At 49.0% G+C, this 27,055-nt stretch overlaps 1 protein-coding gene across 8 annotated transcripts in view; it reads left to right on the top strand.

The window, feature by feature from the left end:
* APBA1 (amyloid beta precursor protein binding family A member 1) overlaps positions 1–27,055 on the top strand; it is a 206,265-nt gene that overhangs the window by 140,335 nt on the left and 38,875 nt on the right. For 7 of the 8 annotated variants that reach the window (XM_023243334.2, XM_023243333.2, XM_023243337.2 and 4 more), the window contains exon 3: positions 26,511–26,606. The exons of the other annotated variant lie outside the window; for it this stretch is intronic. In XM_023243334.2, coding sequence (XP_023099102.2) covers positions 26,511–26,606 — 96 coding nt within the window. The remainder of the gene's footprint in view (positions 1–26,510; positions 26,607–27,055) is intronic. 8 annotated transcript variants of the gene reach the window in all.

Here is a 27,055-nt window from a genome sequence, read left to right as displayed (position 1 = left end):
CCATGTCTGTCTGTCTGTCTCTCTCTCTCTCTCTCTCTCTCTCTCTCAAAAATAAAACATTAAAAGGTTTTTTTTTTTTTAAAAAAAGGAAAGATCTTCATTTCTTACCTCTTGGATGGCATCATGAGAGGAAAATAGAAGTATATACGTTATGTTGATTTCCATCTTAGCATCAAAAAATAGTTACTGAATGCTCTGTGTATGCTACTGTAGAAAATGAAAAAGCACCGTTAAAAAAGTGTGGCCCAGGGCGCCTGGGTGGCGCAGTCGGTTAAGCGTCCGACTTCAGCCAGGTCACGATCTCGCGGTCTGTGAGTTCGAGCCCCGCGTCGGGCTCTGGGCTGATGGCTCAGAGCCTGGAGCCTGTTTCCGATTCTGTGTCTCCCTCTCTCTCTGCCCCTCCCCCGTTCATGCTCTGTCTCTCTCTGTCCCAAAAATAAATAAATGTTGAAAAAAAAAATTAAAAAAAAAAAAATGTGGCCCAAAGTCTGCCGGGAGAGTGTATTTTTGTTAAAAATACAAATTACTGCCTTTCCTTTCCAAATTAGAATACCTAGGGTGGGGGCCAGGGATATGTTTTGGTTTTGTTTGCTTTGGTTTATTTCGTTTTGTAAATTCTCCCTGTGATTCTAAAACCTATAAAAGATTAAGAACCACTGATTCGCAGGAAACGAATGTATCCTCTGGACAGTCGGCCCATGCGAGATCTGTGGTTTTGAGACTTCGCTAGATCTTTTATTAGCCCAGGTCTGGTTTTAGCAAAGGGGACTGTCCCCTTGTGATCGTGGTCAGCAGACCTGGACAAGGGGCCTTGGATTTCTTGCTGTAGGAGCCGTGCATTGTCAAATGGCATGATAAGAAACTAAGGTGAGTAAATAGAAGGAAATAAAAACCACCTGCATTACCAACGTGCCCGAGAGAACCGCTGATGGGCTGCATCTGCTTCCGAGTTTTGCTCTTTCCCGGAGCAAAGCGGCATTTGATTGTGAGCGAGTCGTATGGAATGTGAAAATGGGATTGCTCATTAGCCAGAACTTGAACATATACTAGAGGCCCAGCACTGATCGAAAATAATTGTTTTCAGGGGCGCCTGGGTGGCTCAGTCAGTCAGTTAAGTGTCTGACTTCGGCTCAGGTCATGATCTCATGGCTCGTGGGTTCCAGCCCTGCGTCAGGCTCTGTGCTGCCGGCTCGGAGCCCGGAGCCTGCTTCGGATTCTGTGTCTCCCTCTCTCTCTGCCCCTCCCCCTGCTTGCGTTGTCTCTCTCAAAAATAAATAAACGTTGAAAAAAATTTTTTAAAAGAAAATACTTGTTTCCGTAAAATTGTACCAATACTTAAGTGCTTTGCTTCTAGTAAAGATTTCTCTATTCCTCGTCTGTTTGAAAACTACCAAACCCCTTCTGGAAAAATTGTTAAGGAATGACCAGTTCTGAAAAGTTTCACAATCTACCAGTCTCTCTTTAGCCAACAGAAATCGTTCTGTGGGGCACCTGGATGGCTCAGTTGGTTAAGTGTCTGAATCTTGATTTCGGCCCAGGTCATGATCTCACTCACGGTTCATGAGTTCGAACCCCCTCATCAGGCTCTGCGGTGACAGAGTTCGAGCCCCGTGTCAGCACAGAGGCTGACAGTTCCGAGCCTGCTTGGTATTCTCTCTCCCTCTCTCTTTCTGCCCCTCCCCTTCAATCTCTCTCTCTCTCTCTCTCAAAACTAAAATTTAAAAACTCGTTCTGAGTAGAGAACAGAGCATGGTGGAACCAGAGAGATGGGGAGTAACAGGCATCCGGCGTCATTTGGAGGGTTGTGGCTGTTGTGAGTGGGGGTTGTGCCGCTGGAAATGGTGTTTATCTCTACTCACAGAGCTGCACTAAAAGGACGGTAAAATAAGAAAAAGATGTAAGGCCACAAGCACCAGGAGACAGCAGCAGAGAAGAACACACTGCCAGGACCCCGAAGTGGGGCTGGCTGCAGGAGACATTGGTGCTCCCGGGGCTTCCAGTTGTCCTCTTCCTTCAGGCACAGGGAGCCCAGTGCCGCTCTCGCCCACCCCCTGGCAGTCGGGCATGGCCTCTGACGTGGGAGTGGTGATGTGCGACGCTCCTTCTGAGCAGGAGCCCTGAAGCCTCGCGTTAAGACGATGGGGTCAGAGGCGCCTGGGTGGCTCGGTCGGTTGGGCGTCCGACTTCGGCTCAGGTCGCGATCTCGCAGTTCACGAGTTCCAGCCCCGCATCAGGCTCTGTGCTTCCAGCTTGGAACCTGCTTCTGAGTCTGTGTCTCCCTCTCTCTCTGCCCCTCCCCCACTCGTGCTGTCGCTGTCTCTGTCTCTCTCTCTCTCAAATATAAATAAAAATATTAAAAAAAAAACATGATGGGGCATAAGATGGTGGAACCTCTCTCAGCACGGGTCCCGAGGGACCGTGATGAGCAGGGCTCCCTGATGACCCTGGGGACATGTAGCATGAGAGAGGAATACACTTGTGTTGTTCTAAGCCTTGGGGATGTGGAGTGGTTGTGACACAGCCTGGCCTGATCAATACCGACTAATACACTGATAGGTTTCTGTTGACTCTGCTAAATGTCTGTGAGGATTCGTGCCATGAATCCCCCAGAAAGGCTCAGGAATTAGAGACCCCGCATACTTCAGGTGGCTGGCATATGGCTGAAAAAAAAAAATGGTTTGGAAAGTCTGTCACCGGAAACATTAGATTCCTTCTCCAGCTCAGGCGCCAGGTTACCACCCCCTGCCCCCCGGCCCCACGGAGGGTGGGAGGTTTACTGTAAAGGAATGGGTGACTCAGAGAAGCCCTGGACCTAGGGACACTAGTCACCGCTGAAAATGGGAATGAGGCACCTTGGAGAACACAGGGCCTACTAAGTAGTGAGAGAGGCTGAGAATGCCTTAGAATTCTTAGCTGTCAGGCTTAGAACCCACCCGCCCCTGGCCCCTTGCAGGAGGTTAGAGCATTCCCCTCCTCCGCCCCCCCACCCCCACCCCCACCCGGAGGAGACAGGCCCAAGAGCAAATAACTACAGATACTCATGTTTGGGGCTTTCCCGGCAGAACACCTGGGTCCCCGCCTGATCTCACCGCAGTGAAGGTTCCTGCCTCTTGTGAATCTTCCAGTGGGCTTTTTGGGGACCCACTGTTGTTAAATGAGTGGGCACCCAAGGCTCACCAAACATCTGAAGAACATCTATAACAAGAAAGACAAAAACACAAAAAAGGAAACGGAGAAAGGAACTTGAAGAAATAAAAGCAGTGTGCTGAGCGAGAGAAAACCGTAAGATACTTATTAGTATCCTCAGAAAGGAGAAAATAAGGGAGCCATCGAATTAGAATAGGACACCATCAGGGCACCTGGGCAGCTAGGTCCGTTGAGCGTCCGACTTCGGCTCCGGTCATGATGTCACAGCTTGTGAGTTCGAGCCCCATGTCGGGCTCTGTGCTGACAGCTCGGAGCCTGAACCCTGTTTTGGATTCTGTGTCTCCCTCTCTCTCTGCCGCTAACCCACTTGCATTCTGTCTCTGTCTCTCTCAAAAATTAATAAACATTAAAAAAAATTTTTAAAGGGGGTAGGACACCATCAGGGTGCCTGGGGGCCCAGGTCAGTTAAGCATCTGACTTCAGCTCAGGTCATGATCTTTCAGTCCGTGGGTTCAAGCCCTGTGTCAGACTCTGTGCTGACAGCTCAGAGCCTTGAGCCTGCTTTGGATTCTGTGTCTCCTGCTGTCTCTGCCCCTCCCCTGCTCACACACTCTCTCTTTCTCTGTCTCTCAAAAATAAATAAACATTAAAAAAAAAAAGAATAGGATGCCATCTTTAAAAAAAATTCCTGCCCCCAATTTTTTGACTAGCAAATATGATAGCAGAAATTAAAAATTTTAAAAATCTTTCAGTAGGAAGAGGACAAAGTTGAGGGAATCATCCAGAAAGCAGAACAGTGAAGGCAAAAGGAATGGAAAGTAAGTAAGAACATAGATAAAATGGAGAAATCGTGAAACAAAAGATGTTGAGAACTGCCTGGCAAAAAGATTGCCCTGGGTACCTAGAACAGTGATGTAAAAATACAAAAAGGCAGGGGGCACAGAAATTTCAGAACAGACAGGAGGAAGAGAGGATCCTGCGGGCTTGCCAAGAAGTTATAACAGGTCCCAAATGGTCAGGAATCACTGTCATTTGATCACCCTCAAAATGGTATTGATCTCAAAAGCAATGCTGGAAACTGGCAGGCCTACACACCCCTAATTTCCAGTTGAGTGTGAAGGTGGAATCAACATGTTTTCAGATACGCGGGGTCCCAGGAAATTTACATCCCATGTACCTTTGCTCAGGAGGCTACTAGAGGATTGCTCCCCGAGAAGGGAGCATAATTCAAGAAAGAATATGGGGGTGCCTGGGTTGCTCAGTAGGTTAAGCATCCCATTTTGGCTCAGGTCATGATCTCACCATTCGTGAGTTCGAGCCCCACGTCGGACTCTGTACTAACAGTGCGGAGCCTGCTTAGGATTCTGTCTCTCTCTGTCTCCCTCTCTCTGCCCCTCCCCCACTTGCACTCACTCTGTCCCTCTCTCTCTCTCAAAACAAATAAACTTAAAAAAAAAAAAAAGAGCTTGGGGGAATGAGGTCCCACACAGGAAAGAAACAGGGACTCCCCTGGGTGATGGAGAAGGAGATCCCAGATGACAGCTGTGTAGAGGGACAGGGCATAAGCCAGTGCAGTGTGGGCCAGAACCTGGAGGGTTTCCAGAAAGTCTGGAAGTGCGAGATTTCCTGATATATTTGTACCGAGAGGAATCTTCGATTGTTTTAGCAGAGTTTGGCATAAATTATTGATGAGTACACAGAAAACGAAGCAAACGGAAAAAGCGCAGTTATTTGCGCGAAAACCAATTGTTACACAGGCAAGAAATGCAATAATATACCGTGTGTGTCTCAGCAGGGAGGAGCATAGGCGTAGTCTTCAGAGTATAAACACTGAACATTGATTCGCCGGAAATCATGACATGATGAGGATGAGGGAAGGTATAGTGTAAAAGAGGTAAATCCTGGTCTTTTGTAGATGCCGAGAAATAATAGCTAAAATTGAAAAGTTAAGTGAGGCAGCACGAGTGTGGAAGATCCCAGAAGGAATGCTGAAAGACTGGGCCATGAGGCCATGGAGGGAGGAAAAATGGGGAAAGGGACGATGGTGTTTGCCAAAAGCCTGACTTTTCAAACTATATTCACTCATGTCTTTGCCTCAAATGAAAAACATAAAAGAGTAGGGGTGCCTGGGTGGCTCAGTCGGTAAGCGTCCGACTTCAGCTCAGGTCATGATCTCAGGGTTCGTGAGTTCGAGCCCTGCGTCGGGCTCTGTGCTGACAGCTCGGAGCCTGGAACCTGCTTTGGATTCTGTGTCTCCCTCTGTCTCTGTTCCTCCCCCACTCATGCTCTGTCTCTCTCTCAAAAATAAACATTTAAAAAAAATTTTTTTTAAATATAAAAGAGTAGAATCCCTCAGAGATCATTCACGTACAGCATCATCTCAATGATACTGTCCGTTTTCTTGACAAAAGAGAGAAGAGCCAACATCTCTATTATGTGCACGATTTATAGAAAATGTGTCGTATGGTCACTGTGTCATATGGTGAGACACATGTAAGGTTTTGTGTGTGTGTGAAGCACGCACACTTCCACTTGGCTCACCTCCACACACAGAAGAGTAGAGAAGGAAAAGTAGGTCAAGGCGGAGGGTTGAAGAACACTAATTGGGAAGTGGATTTGCACCTTGACAGTGAAAAGTTTGAAGAGTTCAGGAGCTGTGGGCTGGATAACGGGCATTGAGTCTGGAAACCACTGAGCATGTACGGGAGGACGTGAAGCAGGGATACTATTCACCACAGTGGGCACAGCGCCGGCTGAGGTCAAATGTGGATGCACTGATTCCTCAGATTTGTATACTTATTTAGGTTCATGTTTTTTTTTTTTTTTGAGAGAGAGCGCAAGTAGAGGAGAGGGAGAGAGAGAATCCCAAGAAGGCTCCGCATTGTCAGCACAGAGACCGATGTGGGGCTCAATCCCAGGAACCATGAGATCATGACCTGAGCCAAAATCAAGAGTCAGGCGCTTAACCGACTGAGCCACCCAGGCACCCCTAGGTTAATGCTTTTTTACCTTGAAAATGAAATGTGTTTGAGATACCTTCCTTTACCAGGGTACATTTGCGGCCCATTCTGCAACTTAGGACCAGCAGCAGATTGTCATATCCCTGCCAGTGGGGAGTAATGTTCAAAGTAACAGAACTTAGTTGTCAGTAACAAAAAAGGGAGTCATTTTTCCGTGAACTGTGAGGACCTGAACTGACCGGGGTCATTTTTTTGAGAGAGGTGAAGATCTTACTGTTACAAACTTCAAAATGAAAAGGCTTGACCTTGAAATCCCTTTCAGAGCGCAAATAATTAATTTCAGTCATGAAAAAAAAGGGGGGGGGGGAGTGGGAGAGTCCGTGCTTTTGCTCTCTCCCCCTGGATTTGAAGCATCGTCTCTGATTATTTAACTCACCTTTAGAATTCCACCTGCCCCAGAGAGGCCCTGTTTACAGGGCTGAACAGGTGTCTCCCCACTGACCTCAGACCATTGCCGCGTTGGAATCACTGGGGCAAACCTCTTGCCCGATCAGCACAGCAGAAGGCAAGGTCTCCAATTGTGCTGTGTGGAATGAAATTAAGTGATGGGAAGATTGATTTTTTTTTTTAACTCCCAGACTCTAATCTTTCCTCTTCTCTCGACCCCGTTCCCAGGAGGAATCTTTCTCAGCTTCTTAATGGATCGTCTCACTAGCCAGTGCCTGTGTGACACTGTGGTGTGGAATATGGGGAGAGCCCCCAGGAAGCAAAGGGATGATTTAGCCAGAGAGAAATCTGTCATCACTTTCCAGATAGAAATTCAGCACACAGGGCCACAGTTTGTATGTCTGACCTGATCGCTTAATCAATTGGAGCTCAGGAAACTTCGCAAGGGTCTTTAGAAAAATTGTTAGCTCCCCCGACTGTGCGCTCTCAGTATTTTCTGATAAGCGGATCGGGGCTACAGAGGGGAGGAAGGGAGGGTGCAGGGAGAGGAACAGATATATCATGGGTAATTGAATTCAGTGGTAACCCAATTAAACCTGGGCCTTGTAGTCTTGGGGAATCATGAAATATGATTTATCTATAGACATGATCATCTTCCAAATGAGACCCACTCCCATTACAAGGCTAACGGGCAGCATGTTCTCAATACAGAATGCAGTCTCTCAACCCGCTAGCTTTGAGGCAGTTTTCAGTGGCCACTTTCTTGAGAATAGCCATAGAGAGGGTGTTGGGATAACAGGCACTCAACTGTGTGCTTGGTGTGCCTAACTGATTTCTTCAGTGGGTCAGGCCCTGCCAGCGGGACACCAAAAACTTAATAAGAATAGTAATGAATTTGGGGTGGCGGGGTGCCTGGATGGCTGAGTTGGTTAAGCGTCCGACTTCGGCTCAGGTCGTGATCTCATGGTTTGCGGGTTCGAGACCCATGTTGGGCTCTGTGCTGACAGCTCAGAGCCTGGAGCCTGCTTCGGATTCTGTCTCCCTCTCTCTCTGCCCCTCCCCCACTCGTGGTCTGTCTCCGTTTCTCAAAAATAAACGTTAAAAAAAAAATTTTTTTTTTTAAAGAAGAGTAATGGATCGAAGAAAATTCAGAGCTGGGCTGGACATTTTGGCCTCATTTTTCTAGACACAGTAGCTGAACATATCTGGGTTATGTGACCCAGGGGCCTCAGCCTACCAGTCAATGTCTTTGACACATTTCGCAGAGCTTTAGAGGGCCAATCACCCTGGATATCTGATTCCCTTTGTCTTGGGCAAAGACAAAGAGATTCCCCCAGGAACTAATTTCTTAGTGTAAATTCCAGGCATGACTAGACAGACCCCACTGGATCGAGACCACATGGCTCCTTCGGTGTGTAAGGATTCCCATCCCCCAGCACCTAGACTCACCTCACTCGTTGGCTTTGTACTTAGGAATTCCAAATTTACTTCTGTTTACCCAAACTTGCGCCCATGCCCCACATCTTACACACAGGCTCTCACTTCTGTCCACACCACAGTCCCATTCAGTGGCACCAAGGCCCCACTCTCTAAATAGATGATTCCCAAGATTCCAAGCTTCCTGATTAGATCAGGATGTTGGGTGTTGGGATCAGTATTTCTCAGGGCCGCTCAGAATTGGTAACCACCAACTTAAAACTGTGGACTACAGTCTAACACTTAATCCTTTATGACCTTATTTTCTCCTGTCTCATAAAGCATGAGCCTGTTGCCTCTTTGATTCACTGTCAGTCAGCTGAAGGCACAGCGTCCTTTCCTCGTCTTGTATCAGAGCACGTCACCCAAAGTGGACGCCCACTAAGTGTTTGTTATGTGTGAATCTTGGCCCTGCAGTGGATCTGCTGCGGTTACGTTCGGCTGCTCTCTTCCTCAAGCGAGTTTCCTCGTCAGTAAAATGAGATGTATTCCCCAGGGTGACCCGTGAGAGAAGGCGATTTCCCAGACACGGAGTCCCCTGCGGAAATGTGACTTGAGAAGCACAAGTGTAGTGCATTCGTTGCCTTCGTAGGTCGGAGCTCACGAAACATTTGGGGTGGGCCATTGGCAAATTGTGAATTAGAGGGAGTTGCCCGTAGCACCCCTTCTTCACCTTCTCTGTGGTGGTGTTTCCCTTTGCTTCCCCGCAGCGCTCGGAGCCCGCGTGAGCCCTGGCTGCGGTGCCCACCCTGGTGAGGCACCGCAGTGACCCGAGGTCCCCCTTTCCGCCTGCAGCAGCACCGTATGGTCAGCCTTGTCTTCCAGGGCTGTCCGATTAAGTCACACTGGGCTGCTAATTAGTGCTAATGGCAACATAGACCACCCTGTTCGGGTAACATTTGACTTTTATGGGCGTCCTCCATTCGAGAGGCTGGTTGGAGAAAGTCTGTTGAGGCAGGAGGACATTTGAACACTAACACTTCTTAGAAGCCAGCCAAGAAGGGAATAATGCCCAAATCCTGGAAAGTGAGGGCTCGATGTTAACACCTGCCCTGATCATGTGCGCTTTTGCACCCACTTTTTTTTTCTTTAGTTTTGAGAAGGACAACGAATGAGGGTGGATAGGTGCCCTGGTTTCCTCTCAGCCTTGGATGCCTTGAGTCACCTCCTCCTTGTCCTCTCTTCTTCTCCCCCTGCCTTGAAATCAGCATCAGCCTTCGTGGATTTTTTTTTTTGACTGTTGCTAGGAAACTATTGACCAAGGTCAAGTGCACATGCTAATTCATTAAGACTTGTTAGCAGCATCTTCTCCTGTTGACCTTCCAGTTGTATTCTCAAGCATACAAGGGCAAAGGAAACAATTGTTCCGCTGCTGAAGGAGTCTGTTTTTGTGAAGGGTTCCTGTTAAGGTATTTTGAACTGAGAGGTTGCCCCTCGCCAGTCCACACCTCCTCAGGGAGTTCCAGCCAGCTGTAGTTTTTCCAGGATCTGAATAGCAAGGGATGGAGTTGAGATAGGATCTGAAGTCAAGTAGACAGGCTTTAGGATGGATAGATGTTCACTGAGGGCCTTGGTTTCCCCCAAGTGGATCAGTCCCTGGCTGGAAGAAGTGTATTCTTGGCATGTGAGGGAGGGAGTGGTGATGGGGAGAGGGGGAGGGGAACATTGCACTGGAATAGTTAGCTCTATTCTGTTCCCGTTTGTGTTCTGGAAAGGACTAGACTGTAAGCCTCCTCATCTCAGAGTGTCCTCCTGGCCTGCCGTGGAAGAGTGTACATCCCAGCGTGGACCACTAAAGCCAACTTTGTTCACAAAAAGTGGGAGGGGGATGCTTGGCAGACCCTCTAGGTCAACATCCCAGAAGATTATCTAGAGGAATAACCTTAGAACAAAGGATCTACCTAGAGAGCAAAGATGGGCCCCAGTGTATTTCACCAAGCAGACCTCCCCAACAGGAAGCTTTCCTGAAGTGAGTGATGTGAAAGGAACAAATGTTCCTAAACCTCTGCGGGGCCAAGTACCATACAGTGATTGGGTTGAGTTGTTACACTTGTTCCCCTGCTAACACTTTCGGGTTTCATTAAGCACCAGCTACACACAGGGCGTTGTCTGTGAATAAGAAACGGGGCCCGGCCGCACAGCTACGCTCTTCTGCTTCATTTTGTTGGTGAACCAGAATGAGTTTTGGTTACTGGCCCAGGTCACAGATCAAAGCCTGTCTCACAATTTCTCATCAGCTCGTTCAGTAAATATCTTCAAGTTGCTCCTATGGGTCAGGCACTGTGCAAGACACCGGGGATATAGCAGCAACTGAGACACAGGCTCTGCCTGGAATAGACACAGACCCTGCCTGTGCAGAGTTTACGAGCCACTCTAGGCTAGTCCTTCCGTGCGCCCTCAGCCAGACCCCTCCAGGCCTCCTCTGTTCACGATGCTTTTCATCTGAAGCCTTATGTAGTGTCTCAGCTATCTCCCGCTCAGTAACAAATTGCCCCAGAACACTGACCTGAAACAAACCACAGTGGTCATCTCACAGCGTCTGCGGTCAGGAATCTGGTCTGGCTTGGCTGGTCCTCTCCTTTAGGGTCTCTCAGAGGCTGCAGTCAAGTGTCCCCGGCCTGCGGTAGCCTTCAGGCTCTACTGGGGAGAGGCCTGTTTCCAAGGTCATTTGCTTCTTGGCGGGATTCAGCTCCTCAAGGGGCTATTGGACTCCAGGCCTCAGTTCCCACCTGACTGCCAGCCGGAGGCATCCTTGGTGCCCCACGGGCACTCTCCTGTAGGGCAACTTACTTGATAAAGCAAGCAAGATGAGAAGGCCATAGAGGCTGATAGCAAGGTAGATGTCACAGCCTATCATAATGCACTCACAGAGTGACAGCCCATCACCTATGCTGTATTTTATTGCTTAGGCTAAGTCACTAGCCCACGCTCCCTCCCTAAGGAGGGGATCACACAGTGTCTGGACACCCGGGGATGGGGCTCACGGGGCCATTTGCGAAGTCTGCCTACCACATCTCGTGTCTGTCACATGCCAGCAAAGGAATGGTGGACTTAAAACCCGAGGACACAGCATGGCTTGTCCACCCCCAGCTGACCTTGTTGGCCTCTCCCACCTCTGAGGCTGTATCTGTTTCGTTGTCTGGCTGAGAAGAGGCAGATCTGCCGATCTGGAAGTGGCCAACAAGGCGTGAAGCAGCCTGGGTGCGTGGGCCAGCACAGACGTGAGCGGGGCAGCCACGTCAGAGGAGCTGGGACTCAGGACAGCCTATGGGCGTGGGGCACAGGAGGGATTGTCCTGAAGGATTCTTCACGAGGAGAGGATTTTATCTTTATTCTCAAGGGTCTGCCAGTGTCAAAGGAATTTGCTATAAAGACTCCTTCATAAGTTGGAGTGGTTTTTTTTAAATATTTTTTTCCAGTGTTTATCTTAGCACATGAACAGGGGACGGGCAGAGAGAGAGGGAGGCCCAGAATCCAAAGCAGGCTCCAAGCTGTCAGCACAGAGCCTGACATGGGGCTCGAACCCACGAACCGTGAGATCATGACCTGAGCCCAAGTCAGATGCTCAACTGACTGAGCCACCCAGGAGCTCCAGGGCAGAGCTTTTTGATCAGTGTCCTCATGATCCCCGCTGAACTTTGGGGTTGGGGGTGACCTGGGCCATTGGGCATGTTGCATTCCACCCTGGAAGCATCATCCAGGCTCTGGACCCAGTGTATTGTATGAATTTATGACTTCCGTATACCATGATGCAGAAGAGGCTGAGAGGCACAGAGTCGAAGGTCTCGTTGGACTAAGAGATCCATGCAGGAGGGAACAGCCCTTGAGGCCGGCTCTCTTCTTGTTGCCCGGACTTCTCCCTCAGGTGTGGAGTGTGGATTGATTCTTTATGCTTCCGTCTCAACCAGCCCCTTGCTGCGGGTCGTTTTCCATCACAGGTTTTATCTATTATTGATGAAGTATGGAGAAGGCAGTGGTGAATAATTAAGTAGGTTTCAGGTGCTGATTGAACATTAAAGGAAGGAAAGAATGAAAATAAGAGAGCCAGGGAAAGAATTCTGAATTCTGTGTGCCAACAGGACACTAGGTGTAGACATTTTCTGTAACTTTGCCGAAGGCCTAGTGGTTTTCTTCATAGTTTGTCTGATTATGGTGGTTCTCTGGTTAATAACTGAACATATTATAAGCTGTCCATAGCAGCAGTGGAGATTGTAATGGCTTCAGCCTGCCCTCAGTGGTTCACGAATCCAAACCAAAGCAATGTTGAAGAATGATAGTGGGGGAAATGGCTTCTCCCATGAGTTCAGGAGAGTCCACAGGTGGGGAGTGTTCAATCTGGACACTTGAGAATCAACACCCAGAGATTTTCTGTCTTTTAAATAGTTAATGGAAAGAAGAAAGCATTTGAGAGATGCCCAGTGCTGTAAATGGGCTCCTGCACTGCTCGCCATTTTGAAAGGGGCTTTCTTGAATGGGGACTGACAGCTATAGGAATTGCATCACACTGACCTGGATTATAGTAGGTGCAGTCCGACTGCCAGCAGGCATGGCCAGAAACATGGCAAGAGGGAGAGAGAAGGACACCCTGTTTCCAACTCTGGCCTGCAGAGTTGGCCACAGCACAGGAAGCTACAGCACGGGTGGATTTTGCAGCTGTGAACTGTTCAGGTCCTTGGCTTCTCTTTTTTCTACCTTTTGACCCTATCACAGCTCACTAACCAAGTAGACACAGAGAAAGACCTGTCAGCATGTGTGATAAAGGGCTTGGTGAGAAGAAAGGCTGAAGCCAGCATTAAGGCTGAGTCTCGCGGGTGCTCCGGGCCCTCCTTCTTTCTTGCACCCGTGTCCTTCCCCATTGCCATGGCTTGTTACGAGGTAGATTGGCGCTGGGAGGTCTGTGTCCCATCTTCAGCCCTCGGAACCACCCTGGCCACCTGTTTCCACGAGTTTCCTCCAGTTCGTTTTTCCACCTGCATTTGTCTTGACCTTCCTCTCCTCTGCCGAGGGCCAGTGGACACGGCCCAGCTCTTGAGCCTGACTTGAGATTACCTGTTGATTTGGGTCAAACCATGTTGGCCCTGGGGACAGCTTTCTTTGGTGTGTTTGTAGGGCTCGCCTGCCACATCCCCCTTACTCGGGGTGCATTGCAAGGATGTTGGGGGCATGCAGCAAATGTATGGGGTGGCGTATCTATATTCAGCGTCCTGGCCTGCAGAGGCATGGGCCCTGCATGGCACCGTGTGCCCAGGTGCATTCTGATGCAGGCACCGAGAAGGCCCCCATTTCCCACCTTCCACCCCTCCTTTACACATGAGCTGCGTGCTTTTTCACAGGTTCTATAAACGTAGCAGAGTTTAGAGTGTGTGAAAGTTTCTGGTTGCACCTCAGATCCGAGTTTATTTTCCCCAGAAATAGTAGGCGTCACTGCCAGAAGGGGTAGGCCGGCCCCTTCTCACAGACATCAGGTGATGGCGCACGACCAGTGACATACGACTGCCGGGGGCCTTTCGGGCGCCCAGGAGTTAATGCCGATGAGCCGGACACCCCGGGAGGTGGTCACATCTCCTGTTACAAGTTGCATTATCGACTTGGGCATCTAACACCCTGGAAACAGTCCACCAGACGGGCGCTGAGGTCAGGAGTTAGCCTCAGCTCACAAGTAGAGGCACCAGAGCTTGCCCTGCTGCCCAGATAGCACCTGGAGAGATGGAGAATTTTTGGATGTACCAGTTCGAGTGTCACGATGAAGAGGTAGGTGGATCCCAGGGCTTCAGAATGATGTTTGCCTCGTCGCCCTCGGCGTTCTAACCCTCGTACTGTGAGATTGTAAATTCTCTGCGCTTCCCTCCGTGCTCAGGGTATAGGAACAGAGCAGGAGAGTGGGCATTCCCCAGGATGGGTGGGAAATGCAGCCAGGTCCGCCTGTTGCTTGGAAGGTCAGGACGACCTGTAGAGAGAGGAGGCCGTTTGATCACGTAGATGCTGGGCTCTTTGCTTCCTCCCCGGCAGCATTGTGTTCTAATAAAAGAGTGACTGTGGGTCCCGTGGCCTCCCCTTCTGTTCTCTGTGTTGTCTTTTGCTTTCACGATGCTAACGACGATGAGTGAGCTTGGTGTCTTACGCATTAGGAACTGCTTTGCTAGACAAGGTGATGGGCCTAACGTACCGTGACCAGGGCCCGGCACATAGTGAGCCTTCCAGAAATGGCGGCTGTCCTCGGTAGGTGATGTGTTATTACAGCAGATAACGTGCTCTTGGCTGCATCGCTTAACGTAAACTACAAGTGACTTCGGTTTTTCCTCTTACGGAACTCAGGTCTGGAGGTCTGGGAAGGAAAGTGCAGGCCCCTGATGGGGAAATAAGAGGTTGGCCCCCTCACTTGTCCATCACAAATTGTAATGCATTTCAAACACCCAGAGTGAGGCCCTTTCAAAGGGTAAAAGATAACCTGTATTTCCGGATGGGCTTTATCAGCTGGTAAGTTACTTCAACTTAAAATAATGACACTGGTTAATAGTTAATTTGGCCTTTTTTTTTTTTTTTTTTTGCCTTGGAGACGGTGGCTTCAGAAGCTTAAGGCCCTTTTGATGGTAATAAAATGAATTGCTTGCTGACAGTGAGAATGCCTCTCTTTGAGGAGATGCCTGCATTGCAAGGCTGTCTCTGACGTCCAAGGTGGTCCAGGGCTTGGGAGCACCCGCCCTGCTGCTCCCCCCTACCCCCCCATGGGAAAAGAGAGAATAAAAATGGTTAGAATATTTTAACCGACAGTTATCTCAAAATGTTCCGTTGGTATTAATTGAATCCATTATAAATGTGTATATAAAACACTTCATTAGGCCCAGGCTATTATCATTTTAATGACATAATTATGCCCCTACAATGCCTGTGCTAACTTTCCTACTTCACCACATTAAGGAAACAGAAATGTGCATTGATAATATAGTTTGAATTGAGAGTGAGTAATTACGGATTTCTTAACCGGTTTCAATTTTCAAAAGCACAAACATGTCTTGGAGCAAGAGAAACCTAATCATATATTTGTTTCTTTTTTTATAACTCTAACATGGAGCAGGGTGAATTTAAAACAACTTAAATCAGTGAGGAAAACAATGTGTGTTGATTTGAGAAAGGGGATAAAGCTGGGTCAACCAAGATGCGCAGCAAAAAAGCTATCCGGGGATGCCGGAACTCGCGAAGCCCCACACAGTCCCTGGAGCAGAAGGTTACATCCCATCACCTGCCACAGGCAACCATGCCTTTGAAATCCCATATAGAACCGGAGTGGTCAGGCTGGTGAGGAATTGAATGACCAAGTGCTTGATTATGGTCTGTTTGAAATGCTACCTTTGAGAGTTCTTGTCGTATCCACAATACTCATCACATGAGGACGTGTGATTTGCAAGCAGTGTCGGACAAGCAGAGAGACCATGATCAAGGATCAGTGAACAGAACCCTGATCTGCACTTGGGTACTGATACTGTGTGAGCACATAAGTGCAGTGCTACGTGGGTTCAGGACCAACTCTGTGCATCAACGTATTTTGTGTCTTCTTTGTCCTCCCATACAAAAGGATCGATGTCTGTGCGTGCTTCCCTGTGTTCGACATATTTATCAGGCTCCTGTTGTATATTTTATGGAGAACCTCGTAAACCTTAAATAATCACATGCTGGGTTCCTTAGCTGGTTAAGCTTCCGAGCTCATGATCTCGGCTCACGGTTGTGAGATTGAACTCTGAGTCAGGCTCTGTGCTGGCGTGAAGTCTGCTTAAGATTCTTCCTTTCTGTATGTTCCTCCCCTGCTCATGTCACGTACGTGGTCATTCTCTCTCTCTCCCTCAAAATAAATAATCACATCCTGCCCTCATAGTGCTTATTAAAGCATTGTAATTAAACTATCCTATAGTATTTCAATAAAGCATAAAGGAAAAAGTGACGTATATAAGAACAGCACTAGTGAGGGGTGCCTGGGTGGCTCAGTCGGTTACATGTCCGACTTCGGCTCAGGTCATGATCTCGCGGTCCGTGAGTTCGAGCCCCGCGTCGGGCTCTGTGCTGACAGCTCAGAGCCTGGAGCCTGTTTCAGATTCTGTGTCTCCCTCTCTTTCTGACCCTCCCCTGTTCGTGCTGTGTGTCTCTCTGTTTCAAAAATAAATAAACGTTAAAAAAAAAAAAAAAAGAACAGCACTAGTGAAACATCAGCAATTCTCATGGGAGAGGGCTCCCACTCACCGAAGAGAATAGGAAAGATTTCACTAAAGAAGTAACACTGGAAATGAGGCTTTGGAGGCTCATGGACATGTGCAGTTGAGACAAGAACATGGACAAGGGCAGTGCACAAAAATCCTCAGGTTATATACAGGAAGCAGGAAATAGCTCAGTTTGGCTTGATGGTAGAGAATAATAACCGGAAGGGGGAAAAGTGGTGAAGAAACTAAGGCCAAACCTTGGAGTGCCTGAAGTGCCGGGGTGGAGTCTGGGATTTATTGTCTACACAAGCAGGAACCACGGAAGTTTTTAAATTGAGGCGTGATTGCTCAGAACTTATTAAAATTGTATTAAAAAAATGTTTATTGTTCATTTGTTTTTGAGAGAAAGACAAAACACGAGTGGGGGAGGGGCAGGGAGAGAAGGACACACACAGAATCTGAAACAGGCTCCAGGCTCTGAGCTGTCAGCACAGAGCCCGCCACGGAGCTCGAACTCACGAGCTGTGAGATCATGACCTGAGCCCAAGTTGGACGCTTAACCGACTGAGCCACCCAGCCGCCCCTAAAGTTGTATTTTAAAATGGGAGTCAACAGGTACTTAGTGAAAGGTGTCTGGTTGTCTTAGTCAGTCTGGGCTGCTGTGTAAGAAAGACACTGCAGATGGGGTGACTTCAACAACAGAAATTGGGGCGCCTGGGTGGCTCAGTCGGTTAGGTATCCAACTCTTGATTTCAGCTCAGGTCATGATCTCCCGGTTCTCGTGATATCAAGCCCCACATTGGGCTCTGCGTGGACAGCACAGAGCCTGCTTGGGATTCTCTCTCTCCCTCTCTCTCTCTGCCCCTCGCCTGCCTCATGCACGTGTTCTCTCTCTCTCAAACATATTAAAAAAAACCAAACGTATTTACTTCTCACAGTTCTAGAACCTGGGAAGTCTGAGATCAGGGTGCTTACATGGTCAGCTACTGGTTTAGACCCCCTTCCTTATTTGCAGACGGCCACATTCTTGCTGTGTTCTTGCACGGTGGAGAGCAGAGACAGGAAGGAGGCTCTTTTGTGTCTCTTCTTGTATGGGCACTAATCCCATTACGAGAGCTCCATCCCTGTGACCTAATTACCTCACAAAGGCCCTGTCTCCTCATACTACCCCACTGGGTGCTAGGGTCTCAACATCTGAATTTGAGGGAGACACAGTTCATAGCACTAGTGAAGAAGGTCCATGAGCACTTGGTGCTTGGGCCTCATGGGGTATGTGGGTTGCTTGGTGACTTTAAAAAAAAAACTAGGGGTGCCTGGGTGGCTCAGTCAGTTGAGCATCCAACTTCAGCTCAGGTCATGATCTCACAGTCCATGGGTTCGAGCCCTGCGTCGGGCTCTATGCTGACAGCTCGGAGCCTGGAGCCTGCTTCGGATTCTGTGTCTCCCTCTCTCTCTGCCCCTCCCCTGCTCATACTCATGTCTCTCTCTCAAAAAGAATAAATGTTAAAAAAATAAAAATAAAAATTTATTTCTCAGGTGCTGCATCTCACTCTACACAGGTGAAATTACTAAATAACCCAGTCACACATTTGGTAAAACTGTCATTTTTAAAGGATTATTTTCTCCTACCTTTTGTCAACGTGGAATTTTTGTCACTGAGTTTCCTTGGAAGAAATGACCAACATGTACTGGGACTGCTCAAGGTTGGCTAGAGCCAGCCAGAGTCTTTCACCAAGGTCCTCACGGAAGGGTATCTCGGTAGGTCTTGGGGTGGCTTTGTTGTAAATTAACGCCTGCATATGCACCTGATTCTTTTTTTTGTAACTCCCTCGCCTTGATAGCATCACCCTCAACCCTCGCGCTGCAAGATGCTGTCTGGACTGGGAGACAGCGGGCATGCCAGAAATCACACACGGTTCTTGTAGATACCCCCAGCCGTAGCCGGGAATGTGCGGTTCTCACCAAGATACCAGTAAGAGTCTGGGGGCCTATAAATTAATTTAGAGTCTATTGTAGTATGATTTTAGAGAGCCTTCTACGTGCTTTTTAACTTTAGCCACGTGTCAAAGTTTAATAAGGAAGGAAACAAGAAGAGGGAGACGAGGAAAGCATCTCCATGGGTACGTGCTATCCTGGTGAGCACTTCCCCATGGGGGGAAGTGATTGTCGTTGCTGCTGGAATCTTAAAAGACTCGTCAGACGTTGGTTGTGTGCCTTGTGCATACACAGGCCCTGAGCTGGTGCCCTGTGTGCGTGGTCGCCGATGAATCCTCATGTCCACCCCAGGAGGTGGGTAGTAACCGTTTTCCTCAATTCTCAGGAGGATCAGAGAAGGATGAGTAAGGGCGCCGAGTCAGAGCAGTGAGTGGGAGAGCGGGATTCAGATGCTGGTCTGCCCGCTCCTGCGGCTGGAGCCTTCTGCTATCTTGCTATCTTGAAACCTCGAGAGCTTTACTTGTTCTGCCACATTATAAAATTAAAACATGCCAGCCTTCTTCTTTGTTCTTTATCCCAGCCTCTTTCCAAGGACAAATGGACCTTATGTTCCCTAGACTCACATTGTGCTTTTGGAAACAGACCCTAATATTGGAAAGCCAGATCGTGTTGGAAATGAAGACCAGATCCTGTGTCTTTGGAATTTTTTATTTCCACCAACCAGCAGGCCTCCCTCCTCTACTCGTGCATTCTGACTCCCTCTCAAAGTAAATAAATAAACATAAAACAAAAAGGAGGACCAAAATTTCCAAGTATGGGGGGAGGCAAGAGGGGATCTAGTTAGAACCTGATCTTGAGAATACGCAAAATTATAAACAGAAGTTTAGTTGTTTTATCTTTTGACTAATAACATGTAGGTTATAATTTCACCTACCTGTGAATTCTTTAAAAAAAATTTTTTAATGTTTTATATTTATTTTTGAGACAGAGACAGAGCATGAGCGGGGGAGGGGCAGAGAGAGAGGGAGACACAGAATCCGAAGCAGGCTCCAGGCTCCGAGCTGTGAGCACAGAGCCTGAAGCGAGGCTCAAACTCATCAACCTGGAGATCACGACCTGAGCTGAAGTCGGACGCTCAACCAACTGAACCGCCCAGGCGCCCCTCACCTACCTGTGAATTCTTAAAACAAAGGAGAAGTATTGATTTGAGGAGCTGTAACTTAAAAACAAAAAAAAAGCCATCGAAAGTATGCAGTAGAACCCTTCTCCAGTTCACATGGTGACGTCTGCAGCGTGATCCGAAGGGATCCTTCTAGTCGTAAAGAGGACGGTGTCAGCAAAGACATGTGAGGGCTGCTACAGTTTTCTCAAGGGCCTCCCTTAATGGATTTGATACTCCAGTCATGCTTTCTCCAAGCACCCCTGGTCCCATCCTTCTTGCTAGGTTAGCGGCCGCCTCGTGAGCTGGTGTTACTCCGCCAACTCTCCCGGCTATCCGTGGCTGGTTGGAGCAGTCCTCCAACGGGGCCCGTTGCTTCGTTCTAAAATCCTGCTTTTTATTTACCGTAGAAGTACTCGCTCTTCTGCTCTGCAGCGCGCCTGTAGGCTTCTGGCTTTCCGTTTTGTTTTCTTTGTGGCCTGGTAGCACCTCATGGTCCCAAGAGCCCCAACAGAGACCAGCCGCCAGAGACGTGGGCCGGAGAGAGGGGTCGAGGTGGACAGTGCCGTCGTGGGTGGTCAGCTGAGTGGCGGCTGCTTTTGTGTTACTGTGACTTTTGTTCTCCTCGAGGACCCAGTGGCCACTGCTTTCAGAGGACACCCTGCGTTTGTGTGTCCGTCTGTCTCCCCTGCTGAGCAAGGGGCTCCCTGGGTGCAGGCCAGGGGTCAGGGCCTTCTCAGACGCTGTCGGAATTTCCACGTTCAACAAATGAATGAACGGTCCCAGTGGAACTCCCCTTGGTGTATCTTGTGAGTGGAGTCTCTCCAGAAGTCTCTTCAGATCTCTGTATGTCTCTAGATCGCTGCTTTGTGCTCCGTCCTCGGGCTTTTCTGAGAAGAACACCGTCTACTTGGAAAGAGCCAGCGGACCCTTTGGTTTGGGGGGTGTTCTCATTATCATCCACTCAGCTTTTCCAGGCCGTAGTCTTCTCTTCATGCATATGTCAAGGGAGAAAGGATTAAGGGAAGGGAAGAGCAGAAAGTGTTAACTCGGTCCCTCAGTTCTTTGGGTTTGCAGTCCAACTGAGGAAACAGTTCCTAAGTGCCTAGATGGACCTTCTCTGCTGAAGACAGCGGGCCAGCGGCTCACAAAGAAAACCCCACCCTCTGGGCAGAGAGGAGGTGCTGGCTAGTTGTCATCAGCGAGGCTCCAGTGACTTGTCCTTGACCGCCAGCTCATTTCCCACTTTCCTGCAGAGCTGCTCGACCTCCCTGCCTGTTTCCAGAACATTCCCTCCACTCCCCATCCCATCCTGCTCCATGAAGACTGCACACTTTTCAGGATTCAGCTGAAGTCTCCCCTTCCCCATAAAGCCTTGCACGTATACGCCTCCCCTCCTGCAGAATTGCGCCCTCCCGGCCCCGCGTCCCATGCACAGGTGAATATCCCTGCCACAGCCCTGCCTCAGCACGTCTGCCTCCCCCCCTCATGTGGAAAGGGATATAGGACAGGACCACAGCGTCTCTTTTCTCTTTGTTTAGCAAGCCAGTATCAAGAACAGAGGTAGGCACAGAAATGCCTGTTGAAGGAATAAATGAATAATAGTTCTCTGCCCGCTTTGCTTCCCTGCACATATCACCTCTCCCGCCAGCAGGTAGAGCGTGTGCCCCCCGGGAGATGTTCGATTGGAAATGAAATGAGATTGGCTTTCCCTCTGGATGCTTCTGTATCCTGAGGCCGTCTCCAGCCTAACAAAGGGACTATCCATCTCTTGCCCTGGCCCTGAGGAACCAGACTCTTCGAGCTGAGAGCTCTGCTCTGTGGAGCCCCAGAGCTGTGGTAGTAAAATTCGGACCGTGGTTGTGGAGAATCTGCTAGAACACCACCTGTAGAAGACAAGCAGCTTAAGACCTCCTGCAGTGAACCAGAACGGAGTTACTGAGTCGTCTTTGGACATCACAGACGCCTCCTTACAGACGCCCTGTGTGGCACTTTGTGAATTTCCACGCCCACCTTTGCTTCCCATCCTTGGTCTCGTTGACTTAAAATGGAATGTCGAGTCAGTGACTCAGAAGGCATGAGACTTCAGACAGAGAAATACATAATAATAACTCACTTTTTGTATCATATTTTATTGGTTACACTTTGCCTCCAGTACATTCTTTGAAAGTAAAAAGTGTTATCTAGTTTCTGGTTTTCTCTCTACTTTAAAAAAAAATTTTTTTTAACATTAATTTATTATTGAAAGAGAGAGTGTGAGCAGGGGAGGGGCAGAGAGAGAGGGAGACAGAATCCGAAGCAGGCTCCAGGCTCCGAGCTGTCAGCACAGAGCCCGACGCGGGGCTCGAACTCACAAACCGCGAGATCATGACCTGAGCTGAAGTCGGACACTCAACCAAGGCGCCCAGGCACCCCTCTCTACTTTTGAGAGTACAGCAAGGCGGAAGCTGGCAGTGAGGGGGCAAAGGACTTGTAAAGCAGACATTTGAGATAAGTCAATACTAAACACCTTTGTTTAGGCTCCATGGGGGCTGTGCCAGCCCTGAAGGCGCTTGTCCACCTTGACTTTGTCAGCAGTGGTGTGGGGAGTGGTAGGTTCCCACCAGGTGGGGGGGCCTTTCATTTGCAGACAGCCTGTAGCTTCAGAAGAGCTTTGCTGGAGCTCAGGTCAGAGTTCTAATTCAAAATGCAAGTTTAACATTCCACACGTAAGATCATAGGAGTGCTATCAGAAAAGGGCTTCAGGGCACCTAGGTGGCTCAGTTGGTTGGGTGTCCAACTTTAACTCAGGTCATGATCTTGTGGTTCATGGGTTCGAGCCCCGCGTTGGGCTCTGTGCTGACAGCATGGAGTCTGGAGCCTGCTTCGGATTCTGTGTGTCTCATCTCTGCCCCTCCCCCCGAGCACTTTGTCTCTCTCTCTCTCTCTCTCAAAAATAAACATTAAAAAAAGGAGGGGGCATCCCATCGACCAGGAAACAATAATGAAGGAGATCAGTGGTTGACCTGCTTTCTGCAGGTTGGAGAATATGGTAAAGCTGGAAACGACACTGAAGGCATTTATTCAGCAAATGTTCACTGAATGCCTACTGTTGATGAGCCCCACGGCCAGGCCCTTGGATGCCAAAGATGATTAAGATAAGATCCCTGCCAGAGTTCTTGGGAGAGGGCAGACACACACATAATTACAGAACTTGACCCAAGCCGTCAGGGGAGAACCGTATACCGTGAGTGGAGTCTGAGAAAACTTCAGCAAAATAGGTACTTTCAAGTTCAGCATCGACGGTGGGAAAGAACGTGGGAGAACTCTCTAGATGGAGGTCATTAACTGCACATGCAAATGGAAGGAAAAGTGAGTGAGCTTAGTTGCATGCAGAAGGCTAGAGTGTGGTGCCCTGGGGGGGAGTGGTCCCTGATGAGGGCAGTGTGGGTCCCTCCTCTCCCGTGTGCCCCAGCAGGCTCCGGGCGCTGGTCACTTCACCTCACTATGGGGTCTGCCCTGCCTCTTCCACATTCCAGCCTGCTGTCTGGATCACCTGCATTCTCACATCATCCTGAGATGATCCCATGTTCCCAGTGTTGCAACGAACCCATTTTTAGAAGATTTTCAAGAGAAGATGGTTAGATGAGGAAATAGGAACTGAGGGGCTCTTTTGAAGATTTTTTTCTTTTTTTTCTTTTCTTTCTTTTTTAAGTGAAGGTGTAACACAGCCCTCAAACCAAGCAATTAAAGAAAAACCAGCTGTCCTAGCTTCCCAGGGACCAGACCCTTAAAATCTTTGCAACAGAGGAAATTACTTGGGGGAAGACCTAGATGTAAATATCTAAGGAAGCTCTTCAAATCTGAAAAACTGGGAAACTTTAAAGGCCCTATAGGGGCGCCTGGGTGGCGCAGTCGGTTAAGCGTCCGACTTCAGCCAGGTCACGATCTCGCGGTCCGTGAGTTCGAGCCCCGCGTCAGGCTCTGGGCTGATGGCTCAGAGCCTGGAGCCTGTTTCCGATTCTGTGTCTCCCTCTCTCTCTGCCCCTCGCCCGTTCATGCTCTGTCTCTCTCTGTCCCAAAAATAAATAAATGTCAAAAAAAAAAATTTAAAAAAAAAAATAAAAAAAAACAAATAAAGGCCCTATAATCTCGTGAGGACTTTCCTACATTAATTTTGAGTGGTCCACACTAAGCTAACCTCAGCCAGTACCCCTCAGCTCTCTTGGGCACCAAATAAAAACTTCTGCGTGGGATTTTTTTTTTTAATTTTTTTTTTTCAACGTTTATTTATTTTTGGGACAGAGAGAGACAGAGCATGAACGGGGGAGGGGCAGAGAGAGAGGGAGACACAGAATCGGAAACAGGCTCCAGGCTCTGAGCCATCAGCCCAGAGCCCGACGCGGGGCTCGAACTCACGGACCGCGAGATCGTGACCTGGCTGAAGTCGGACACTTAACCGATTGCGCCACCCAGGCGCCCCATGCGTGGGATTTTTTTAAGGCATGTAGGACTCGGTTCTTGCGTCCAGGGGCTGTGGAGTTAGGGGGTCCTTTATGTCTGCTCTTACCCTGCGCCCACACTCTTGGCTTCACTGGGCAGTGGCTGATTTCTGCCTGTGAATGATTAAGAAGCTCATTGGTCCTCACTTCCCTGCCCAGAATCAGGTCTGTGGGCATGGAAATCAAATCCAGGCCTCACAGGAATAGCCTCAGCGTGAATAAAACTGCATTTCACCACATCATCGTCCAGGTCATTTGGTGCCCCCTGTGTTTTCCTGTAATCCAGACTTTCTGGAAAAGATGTATTTTTTTTATGATTTCACATAATGCTCATTGAAGTCCCATTATTTATTTATTTACTTATTTAATGTTTATTCTTGGGAGAGAGAGAGTGAGTGAGCAGGGGAGGTGCAGAGAGAGGAAAACAGAGAATCCAAAGCAGGCCCTAGGCTCTGGGCTGTCAGCACAGAGCCCGATGCGGGGCTCGAACCCACGGACCGCGCGATCATGACCTGAGCCGAAGTCGGACGCTTAACGGACTGAGCCACTCAGGTGCCCCGAAGTCCCACTGTGTATTAATGTACCCCCTCCCCTACTCAGCACAACCAATCTTGTGGAACATTCTCCTTTTCCATGCAGAGGTCCCGTGCCGCTGTTTCTATCTCGGTTTTCCCAAGGGGGCCAGTTGCAAGAGATCAGAAACAGATTCAGCTGTCACTGGTTGACCCGGCTTCCGTTGTCTGGGACGTACCTCCCCTCACACGGCCACGCTTCTTCAGAGAACAGATGGTCACGTGGGTTCCGTTTTAGGCTTTCTATCAGACTTCAACAAATGGTGAAGCGGGGTATACCCTTGCTGTCAGAGGACCTTGGCTGCAGCATTCTTTAGCATCCCTGTGGCTTGCCTGAAGATGCCCTTCATCTGTCAGGATTTCAGGAGCACATGCAGAGATGTCTGGGTACTGGCTGGGGAGGGTTTCCAGCGCCCGTACTAGTCCCACCCTCCGGCCTGCTGGCTTGACTTTTTGGCTGTTCGTTGGGAAGGTGTTTACAGAGCACATGCTGTGTTGGGCCCTCACCTGGGGCTTCCTGTTCCCCGTCCAGCAAGACCTACCTGTGCCACCACCAGAGGCAGTAACACACCTGATGGGGACCATATGCCCCGAGGCTATGTTTCTACCCCCTATTTTCAAACCTATCATGTAATAAAGGATTTTTGAACTGTTTCAAGAGCAGCCAAGGTCATATTGTTTGGATGCTGAAATTTCTCTGAATTTTCAATGGCCTGTGGATTAAATCCGAAAAAAATACTTGAAATCTGGACTAGAGAAATACAGGTGGTGTGGTTTCTGGTCATCAGTCCCAGCTGCCACGTTCAGGGTGCCTGGGTGGCTCATTCGTTAACATCTGACTTTGGCTCAGGTCGTGATCTCACGGTCCATGAGTTCGAGTCCCACATTGGGTGAGTTTGAACCCCACTTCGGGTGAACACGAGCCCCGCTTTGGGTAAAATACGAGCCCTGCTTTGGGTGAGTCCTGCTTCTCTCTCCCTCCCCCTCACCCTCTCCCCCTCCTGGGATTCTTTCTCTCTCTCTCTCTCTCTCTCTCTCTCTGCCCCTTGCTCGTTCACACGCGCTCTCTCTCACTCTCAAGTAAAAAAAAAAAAAAATGAAAAATAAGTAAAAATACCTGGTTGGGGGCACCTGGGTGGCTCAGTTGGGTAAACTTCTGACTTCAGCTCAGGTCATGATCTCACGGTTCATGGGCTCCAGCCCCGTATTAGGCTCTGTGCTGACAGCTCAGAGCCTGGAGCCTGCTTCGAATTGTGTGTCTTTGCTCCTCCCCCCGTCTCAAAAATAAACATTTTAAAATGTTTAATTAAAAAATACCTGTTTTCATTTTTCCTTTTCCATTCGGGTAATCTTGGGCAGGTGGTTTTGTAAGACCATTAGTATCCAAAGTCTTTGTCAGAATTTTAAAAACCACAGACGCATGTGTATCCCCGTTAGCTTTATTCGTTTAGGACTCTGTTCACCTTTTGCTTTGTTTAAACACTTGGCCCAAGGAGGAACAAAATGGCAAAGCTATAAAAGTTTCCTTTAAAAACATGGTGGGAGGGGTGCCTGGGTGGCTCAGTCAGTTAAGCTTCGGACTTCGGCTCAGGTCATGATCTCGCAGTCTGAGTTCGAGCCCTGTGTTGGGCTCTGTGCTGGCCGCTCAGAACCTGGAGCCTGCGTCGGATTCTGTGTCTCCTCTCTCTCTGCCCCTCCCTGCTCATGCTCTGTCTCTCTGTCTCTCTCAAAAATAAATAAACATAAATGAAACAAGAAAATATGGTGGGAATCTAAAAGAGCTCAAGGGGCACCTGGGTGCCTCAGGCGGTCGAGTGTCTGACTTTTGATTTTGGCTCAGGTCATGATCCCAGGGTCTTGGGATCCAGCCCTGCGTCAGGCTCTGCACTGAGCGTGGCGTCTGTGTAAGATTCTGTCTCTCCCTCTGCCCCTCCCCACCTCTAAAATGAAAAACATGAATAGAAATAAAAGAGCTCAAAAAATGCAGGCCTTTTATGTACTGTTGGTAGCTTCTCTGCAAGAAAGTTTTGTCACTGAGGAAGCATTTGTTCGGTTCTGTGGGGCCTTGTCCTCTGACCCCCGCCCCGGCCGGGTGTTCCCTTACCCCCCGATTCTCACTGTGTCCTTCCCTTGCTGTGTTCCAGTCCCCGTCTCCTGGCAGTTCCCCTCCCCTGGGGGCAGAGTCTTCGAGCATACCCCTTCACCCCAGCGACCCCGCGGAGGCCTCCTCGAATAAAGAGGTAGGGTGCCGTTTTGTTCCAGAAGCCACCGGCCCGTGTGTTGTCTTACTCTTCTGGTGTGAGCTTTCTTCAGCTTCCTGCCCAAATCCCCCAAATTCCCCTCGCGGGAGAGAAATGCGGATTTCTCCTCTCCAGCCTGGAGTTCGGTGATTGAAGCCGCACCGTCCAGCCTGGTAGCTACCGGCCACAGGTGTCTATTTTGATTAATAAACGACACAGAAGTGCACCTTCTCAGGCACGCCAGCCACAGGTCAAGTGCTCAGTAGCCGCATGTCACTTGTGGCTATTGCATCGGACAGGGGAGATGACACAGAATTTCCATCATTCCAGAAAGTTCTCCAGGACAGTGCCAGAAACTGGAGGGGAAGAGCTCTGTGTAGCACCATCCTTCCTCAGGGTATTACAAACCTCGGTTTGGGAAATGGACTGGTTTCTTAAGTACCCGTTTA

The sequence above is a fragment of the Felis catus genome, chromosome D4 (assembly GCF_018350175.1).
Source record: "Felis catus isolate Fca126 chromosome D4, F.catus_Fca126_mat1.0, whole genome shotgun sequence".
Taxonomy (NCBI): domain Eukaryota; kingdom Metazoa; phylum Chordata; class Mammalia; order Carnivora; family Felidae; genus Felis; species Felis catus.
This window is presented reverse-complemented; position numbering and strand designations above follow the sequence as displayed.